The 8,659-nt window shown below is 39.2% G+C and overlaps 1 protein-coding gene across 1 annotated transcript; it reads right to left on the bottom strand.

Moving 5' to 3' along the window:
* Window positions 1–362: 362 nt before the first annotated feature.
* On the bottom strand, window positions 363–1,996 carry LOC111915606 (malonyl-coenzyme A:anthocyanin 3-O-glucoside-6''-O-malonyltransferase). The gene has a single exon (XM_023911248.3). It carries the CDS (start codon window positions 1,949–1,951, stop codon window positions 596–598), a length of 1,356 nt encoding a protein of 451 aa, XP_023767016.1. The 5' UTR covers window positions 1,952–1,996; the 3' UTR covers window positions 363–595.
* Window positions 1,997–8,659: the final 6,663 nt, after the last annotated feature.

The following is an 8,659-nucleotide window of genomic DNA, read 5'->3' as shown; positions in this document are numbered from 1 at the left end:
TTAATTTTATTCATTTGTAACTCGCGGGTAGAAGTTATTTAAACGATTGAGATTATGAAGTTACAATAAATGTATATATTATCATATAATTCAAATATAATCAATATATTATATCAATTTAGTATATACAAATTATTATATCAAATTTAACAACAACGTTATTGTTATATTTTAAAAAAAAACATATATTTGTAAAGACATCAACTATATAGGTGTTTCTGCACAACGCGCGAGTATTCGCCTAGTGCTTTTATAAAACACAAAAAAACATTTTAGACTAATTTGACAAATTCCAAAAGTATTTTCCTATTATAGAAATATTTGGTAAATTTTTAAATATAATAAAGGACGTTAAGTAGAAATAAGTTGGCACAAATCTCAAAGCATATTAAGTCAACATACAAAATTTCTAGATTGATCATATCAATATCGATAGAAGACAACAGTATTTAATAAAGAAAAATTAATATCCGCGTTTTCTATAATTCATCTCAAGCGCACGCTTAAATCTCTCATTAACTTTAACTCCATTATTCAACGACGCAAAAAAAAAAAAAAAAAAAAAAAAAAAAAAAAAAAGATAATTTGATCAAATCTAAATGTAAGCTTCTAATCCATGATCAAAAATACGAACAAAAGCCTCCATCTCAGTAGCCGAAAGACAGACGCCGATCTCCAGATCTTCGTTGATTTCTTTGCACGCATTCACAGATATGGATCCACTATAATCTATGGAAATGGTTTCCTGCTTTTTGGGCTTCCCCCATCCGAAATCCAAATCATAAAATTTGAGCTTCGGTGTTCCAGCAACCCCCATCACTGTCGTCGGCGTCACTCCAGAGAACAAATCATCAAACGACCTTAAATCTTTCACGATTCCATCCTTATCAGTCAAGACCTGATGTAGGCTTTCTCCAAGCAACTTGGTAGCAATGACGAATCCTTCTTTTCCTTTTAAATCCTTTGTTTTCTCCATTGTCAAACAATACGTAATACAGTTGCCGAAGTAAGCCGCAGGAATCGGTGGATCCAAACGTGCCCTGCAATCAATAGTGAAACCAAACACTTCCAGTTCATCGTTTCGTGATTCTGCGACGCAACTCCAGATATAACCACATGCAACAGTAAAAGATGATACATAGGCTAACGTTGGTAGTTGGTTTGAAACCAATTCCTTCAACCGATTGACGACAGCTCGTTTCAAGATAAACGTGGCTCGAACTTTATCAGTTGGCCCAGAAAGACTTGCAAGTTGATACTCATTGTCAAAAGTTTCAACCTTTTGGCTCTTCAGATAGCTTTCATCTAGTTTCGGGTATTTGAGAATTCTGTCATAAACCGGCAGACTTCCATTAGCTAGAAACAACTCATCTGTGCCAGATTGAGCTATGGATGTCCACGCCTTCAAGAAACAAAACCGGGTGCTAGCATCACCAAGGCTATGGTGATTTGTCATTCCAATAGAGAATCCGGAGTTGGGAAAAAGTGTGACTTGAACGGAGAAGACTGGGATTGATATGAAATCGGAAACTTCAGCGGTGCGTCGGAGAAGAGGTATAAGATGATAAAACTTGTCACATTCTCGAGGATGGTTTCCTGTAAGATCGATGAAATCAAGGTTACATTCTGCAAACGTAACCTCCACAGAATCGCCTTCAACATATCGGATTTCTGGGTTTTGAGCACGAGAAGGATATATGATCAAGTTACCAACGAAAGGAAAGAAATGTTGAAGGGTGATTGATAGCGAACTTTTCAGATTGGGAATGATTGTTTCAGTGAAGTGTGTTTTGGTGATTGGGAGCTCGTAGAAGAAGAGAGTGTTAATCGGAGGGGTGGTTAGCCATAAGAAGTCGAAGAAAATTAGAGGCAGTGATCTGTTGGCTACGGTGGCTGGTGGTGGCGATACTTTGGACTCTTCAAGAACAGTCAAGATTGGAAGGGAATCCATTTCATTCAACCCGGCCCCTCCGAATGATTTATTGTCCCAAAATTTGTGGGGGTTATATTATATCTAGCATAGATCTCATTTAATGTTCAAGATAATAAAAAATATATATTATAATAAGGATAAAAACTGGGACACGACTTCTTGGTTCCAGAAAGGTAAAAGGTAATTTTTTTGGATTAAGGGGGGAGGAAAACAAAAGTAGACAAGAGAAATCAAAAACCACTACAGTGCAGAATTGGAGTTCAAAAAACAGCAAAATTTAAATTAAATCAGAGCAACTCCAATCCATCCAATTTTTGCCCAAATTATCCCTGTATTTGCACCATTCAAACGATTGAGTGATTATGAGGTCTGCCACTTTTGTTGGAGAGATAGAAATCATTTTGAAGAATTTATTGTTTCGGGCTATCCAAATATTCCAAATCATAGAGAATAAGATCACACATAAGATCTGCCTTTTTTTTGGACAATAACCCCAGGTTGTTGCAAAATTCACCAAGTCTTTCACCTTTGCATACGAAATATGTTGTATCCAACACCATCTAAGGATCCAACTCCATACAGATTTAGAGAAGGTACACTCTACCAGAAGATGATCAAAGTCTCAACATCAGAGTCACAAAGTTGATAGTTAAGGTGTTGGACAATAATGCCCCTTTGGGAAAGAGAGGTTTCTGCAGCGATTCTGTCTAGAGCTTCCCTCCAGATAAAACATTTAACTTTAAGAGGGATTAATTTTGTCCAACAGATTAAAGGACCATTCAATTGAAGCGGGAATTGTTTGGAGTCAATCAACCTTCTCATGATTCTAACCAGGTATGTTCCATCCGAGTGAAAATTGAAACGAAAACCAAGTCTTGAATGAACATCGAAGTTTTGAGAGCCAAGTAGATAATAGAATTCATGGAGTTCAAGATAAAATCTCAGGTCAAAGGAGTTGTTTTTCCACCTCCAAGATAAACTATTGCGACTTAACCGATCCATGAGAGAGCACTTCTTAACCGATTCTAACCAGTAAATGTAACATCCGGAATTTCCAGGTATCAAAAGTTAATTATTTATTTTGGGTGCAGAAGAGGGACTCGACGAGTTGGTGCTTAAACTCGTCAAGTAGGATCGTGATTTGCTAACTGGATTAATGAATGGACTCGACGAGTCGGTAAGGTGACTCGACGAGTCCGAGCTGTGGACAGAAAACCCAAAATCTTTGGGCCTGTGCCCTATTTAAGGGTCCTTATAGCTCTCAGTCGTGGCTACCATTCCAGAGAAAAGAACCCTAGTGAGCTTGGGAGTATAATGTGAGAGAAGGAGCCATCTTGAGCCTTGTTGGTGTAATTTTGCAAAGGAAGAGAAGGGATTCAGCAGGGAGGACCAAAGGAGGTTGTGATTCTAAGGCATTCAAGCAGGGATCTCCATTTTGAGGTAGTGATTCGACCCTTTCTTCTATTTTGTGTAGAATCCTTAAATCTAGGGTTTTCTTTACCCTTTCTTGGTTAGAATATGATGCATATGAGGTCCCATTGAGAAATAGACATTGGATCTGGACCTTGAGAGGTCCAGAGAGCCCCAGCCTTCCAGCTTTATTTTGTTCCATTGGAGTTGTGAACCTAGGTTGCTATTTTAGGAGCTATTTCTTCAAATGAGGCCATATGAGTGTTGCATGAGCTTAAAGATTGGACCTTCACGTGATTATTGGGTGTTAGAAGGCCATATCTACAGGTTGGAGAAACAAATCTGAACTCAGAAGGTCATTTGAGTGCTGCTATGGAGGGAACTCGCCGAGTCCATAAGGGGACTCGACGAGTCGAGACGGGTTGCCCCGCAATTTGTGACCCATGGTAACCCGTCGAGTGAAGAGTTAACTCGACGAGTCGAGTGAGGCCATAGGAGGATTCAGAGGACACGCATGGACTTGCCGAGTCACCCAGGTGCACTCGACGAGTCTGGTCAAAGTTGGACCGTTGACTTGAGTTGACTTTCGGTTGACCTTGGGGTTTTAGTCAAGCTGATTCAAGAGAGGTCAGAGAGGGGTAGAATGGTCTTCTACCCATTATTAGAAATGAGGACATGAGCGAGTATTGATTAGAGATGTTATCACTTTGATAGGAGGAGGCTAAGACGGGATATCGAGCACCAGAGTTTATCCGACTTCATACGAGGTGAGTCTTCTCACTATACTTTAGCTAGAGTGGTAATTAGAGTTATGTGACAAAGTAATTTGTATGCTATTTATATGATGTGATTTATATGTGATTTGTTCCATGTATGATTCAGAGTTTATAGAGTTAGGAACAGAAGGTCCATAGAGTTAGGACCAGAGGGTCCACAGAGTTAGGACCAGAGGGTCCACAGAGTTAGAACCAGAAGGTCCACAGAGTTATGGGACTGCAGGGTCCTACAGAGACACATTGACCAGAGGGTCAAACAGAGTTATAGCCTCGAGTGGCTAATATGTGTTGTATGTGGTATTTTGAGGAACTCACTAAGCATTTATGCTTACCGTGTTATGTGATATGTGTTTCAGGTACTAGCGAGGATCGCGAGAAGGCGCTGGCATGATTTGTACACACTGGCAGGAGATTATGTTTTTGAGATTCTGGGATATGTTTTATTGTGATGACATCTGATAAACATGGGATTTTGAGAATGTTATATATCTTTCATTGTGTTTGAAAATTGAAATTTTTTTTTTAAAATTTACGTCGTTACAAGTTGGTATCAGAGTCTTGGTTTGAGGGATTCAGATGCACCTTCGGGTGTATCTAAACTCAAAATGAGGATTTGAGAAAATTCTTAATAATTAAACAAATTTTCTAAAAGAGTAAAAAGATTTTGAGACGAGCAGAACGGAGCAGTGTGTACGATCAGCCAGCGCCAGAACGGTGATTTCCCAAAATACCCTTACGTTATGTGTTATGAGATATTATGAGATTTTATGCATGCTAGAGTAGGCTAGGTATTCATATTTAGGACTAGAGTGACCTGAGTTGTGATGCCTTAGCCTAGGAGTTGCTGCTATCTGTGATGCACTTTCGAGTAAGTGCTGAGTGAGAGTGTCAAGTAGGAATCCTTGTAGAGAGGGATTTGAGTAGAGGAGTAATCTAGGAGAGATGCCTAGATGAGTATTTGTGGAGCCTATCAAGGGAGTAGATAGATACCCGCGAGGGGTAGAGTTGCAGAGTTCGGGAATATCTTTTTAGTATGAGTAGAGCAAGTGGAGTTATCACCTAGAGTGGGTTTTACGTGTTTATTTGATACCCGAATGCTACTTGCTTCGTGCTTTGTGGAATTCCCGATGATGGGAGCCATCTACCAAGTGAATGTGACGATATTAAGGAGATAGATGACTGGCATCATAAGGAGTTTCTCAGCAGCTGGCGGAGAAGTGTGAGAACCTAGGAAGAGCCTAGGATGTGACCTTAGTCAGATGAGTACGCCGACAGAGTAAAGCATTTCGCTGGGTAGAGAGCACGCGTGTTGGGATTGGCGATTGAGAATGTTAACCAACTACTTAAGGAATATGGGATGGTTCGTGTAGAGAGTATGGGTGGATGTGGCAGGTACTATGGGCCCGTACTACTGAAAGCAGAGGACCCATACCCGATGCAGGTAGTATTCCGGAGGATCTAAGTAGCAGATCGAGATGGTGATGTCATGGTTCGAGTACCATGATAAGTAGCAGATCGAGATGTAATGTCATGGCTCGAGTACCATGATAAGTAGCAGATCGAGAGGTGATGTCATGGTTCGAGTACTATAATAAGTAGCAGATCGAGAGGTGATGTCATGGTTCGAGTACCATGATTGTGACAACCGTCAATTTTTGGCCAAGTCAAAGTCAACTAAAGTCAACAAGTCAAACCGGTCAACTCCTCTAACCCTTGTAAGTTAGGGTTTCCATTATGATTCTTATCGTACTACTCGCAATCTTAAAATAAAGTATCACTTAGAGTTTTCACGCGTTCGAAAATTCTAAACCCTAATTAGGGTAAGTGATGAGTCTACTAGATAAAACATTATTCCATATCTCCCAAGAGCGTATAACATTCACAACAAGGCTTAACAGAGTGTAAGAACCTTGCGTTACGAAGTCAAACACTCAAAAAGGTCACAAGAGAAATCTCTGCCAAATCTCTCTCCGTATGTGAAATCTCTCCCAAATCTCTCTCCGTACGTGAAATCTCTCCAAGTATGTGAAATCTCTCCCAAATCTCTCTCCGTATGTGAAATCTCTCCAAGTATGTGAAATCTCTCCCAAATCTCTCTCTGTATGTGAAATCTCACCAAGTATGTCAAATCTCTCCAAGTATGTGAAATCTCTCCCAAATCTCTCTCCATATGTGAAATCTCTCCAAGTATTTGAAATCTCTCCCAAATCTCTCTCCGTATGTGAAATCTCTCCAAGTATGTCAAATGTCTCCCAAATCTCTCCAAGTATGTCAAATCTCTCCCAAATCTCTCTCAAAATCTCTCTCAACTTTTTATAATCACTCGGGGCATCCCGACCCTCGAATTTGACGAAAACAACTCGAAAACGGAAGTCTACGCGAAAAACAGCCTTAAGGAGCCGAAACTCCTTTTAGGAGCCGAACCTCTTAGGAACCGAAAGTCCTCTTAGGGACCGAACCCTCTTGGACCGAAACCGAAAGCTGCTGAACCGAAAGTCCCTTAGGACCGAGCCTCGCATGCGAACCGAATCTGAGAAGAGCCGAGAGCAGGAGGACCGAGCATCGCTTCCAAGCTAGAGCCGAGGCTGAGCCTCGCTGTCCAGCCGAGACCGAGCCTCGCCCTCGCCTCCTTCCCCTTCCGTGCGAAACAGTAGGACCGAACTTCGGCTCTCATGCGAAAGGCCTCGCACAGATGCCAAAATCACCCGATTTTCGAATAGTTTTGCGTTTTAAGCCCGTTTTGAATTATTTTAACGCGAGATTTTCACCCAAAACTTTATTTTAACATATAAGGCCCCATATTTATTAACTAATCACGTTTTTGGGGATAAACCTTATCCAAGAAGAGTGGGTGAAGTACAAGAGGTTGAGTGTTGACTTTGCTTTACCTTATGACACAAGCAACCACTCCCATACCCATTCCATGTCGATATTCACCATCAGCCCATACCTAGTCATTTCATGGTACTTTCCCCAACATTTTTCAGCCACACACTTGGTTAAGGGTTAGAAAACCCTCCCTTCTCCTTTCTTTTCTTTCATTTCCTCTTATTCTTCCCTCAAGAACAAACTTCATTTTCTCTCATCTTCTCTCTCTAAAATTCGAGATTCAATGCTATTCTCCAAGCCTTTCTTCTACTTTTGGTAAGTATTAACATCCTCCATATGATTATTTCACTTCATTTTACTCAAATCATAGATATCTTACACAAACTCCATCATATTTGTGTTAGATCCTCGAATCTTCAAGCAATCTCCCAAAGTGTTCTTGAGTTGAACACTTCTTTTCTCCATCATCCATCTACTGAAATCACATAAGGTGAGTTCATACCCCAACATTTTCATGTTTTCTTAAGTTTTAAGGCGGAGAATACAAGTTAAATCATTAAGAACATAACTAAATTCTTCTAACAGCTTTCAACAGAAAAGTTACACTCCATTCACGGGCTGTTTTGGACAACTTAAACATTTTAGTTTTCAAAACTGTTTTAGGTGCATGTAGTTAAAGTTTTGAGCTTTAAAATGACTACTTGCACATCTCAATACGAGTTTTCTACGATTTATGATGATTTTTAAAAAACGGCCTATCACTGTAGCTACGAATCCGGACCAGTCTATGAATATGAGCATTTGTACACAAGTTAGAGGCATCCAAAAATCGTAATAAAATTTATGAACAAACAAGACTCATTTTCTAAATTCCCAGAATTTACGGATTTTTATTTGGATCTGTTAAGAAGTTTTTATAAATGTTCTAATAACAGTGATCGAAACAAGTAATAACAGAAAAATGCTAACAATTTCTTATCACCTTGTAACATGTTGAGCAAGGTGTATATCTTTATGTGAATGTGTGTTATTGCAAATAAATGACATTTTGTCTTAGTATATAAACATGCATCAGTTAATAAATGGATTTTTATATATTGATATACATATGAAATATAAAGGATAACACATATGTTATAATCAAAGTACATCCATTTTACTCAAACAATTGAATAAACTACGTTGAATATAGTTTACGTACATTACCATTACTACCCTTGTTTTGATAAACTATAATAGGTATGGTTTATGTTTTTAATAACACAACAAACACTTTTCGGAAAGGTTTTATTCCCACAGAAAAAGGGATTTTACACTGACGCACACCACACGTAAACTTGTTAACTTAAATTGTGAGTTATCCTTCTCAGTACTCCTAGAGTACAGGTTAAAATTCCTGGTAGTTATAATCAGAGTCTCTTGTAGGGAGAACGTGATAGTTGTGTATAGATCTATATTGGGTTTGACACCCCACACCTTACTGCTAGCTACAGTAGGACCTGCAGGTCTACGGATGACAAATGTCATATCAGTTTTGCGACGCCTGAGAAACGTCGTTGCAGGTTCATTTAGTCATAGTATGGTTATAGCGCTCACATAGGGAGTTAACAATACATAAAGTTTACGGGGATTTTTATAAATCAAAAAGGGGGTTTATGTCGATTTAAAATCACTTTTCATATCAATAACTACAGATATTATCGTATACTTT

The sequence above is a fragment of the Lactuca sativa genome, chromosome 8 (assembly GCF_002870075.4).
Source record: "Lactuca sativa cultivar Salinas chromosome 8, Lsat_Salinas_v11, whole genome shotgun sequence".
Taxonomy (NCBI): Eukaryota; Viridiplantae; Streptophyta; class Magnoliopsida; order Asterales; family Asteraceae; genus Lactuca; species Lactuca sativa.
This window is presented reverse-complemented; position numbering and strand designations above follow the sequence as displayed.

What these genes read in the sequence shown, in the direction of transcription:
- LOC111915606 (XM_023911248.3), bottom strand. Translation starts at nt 1,951, where the DNA reads ATGGATTCCCTTCCAATCTTGACTGTTCTTGAAGAGTCCAAAGTATCG.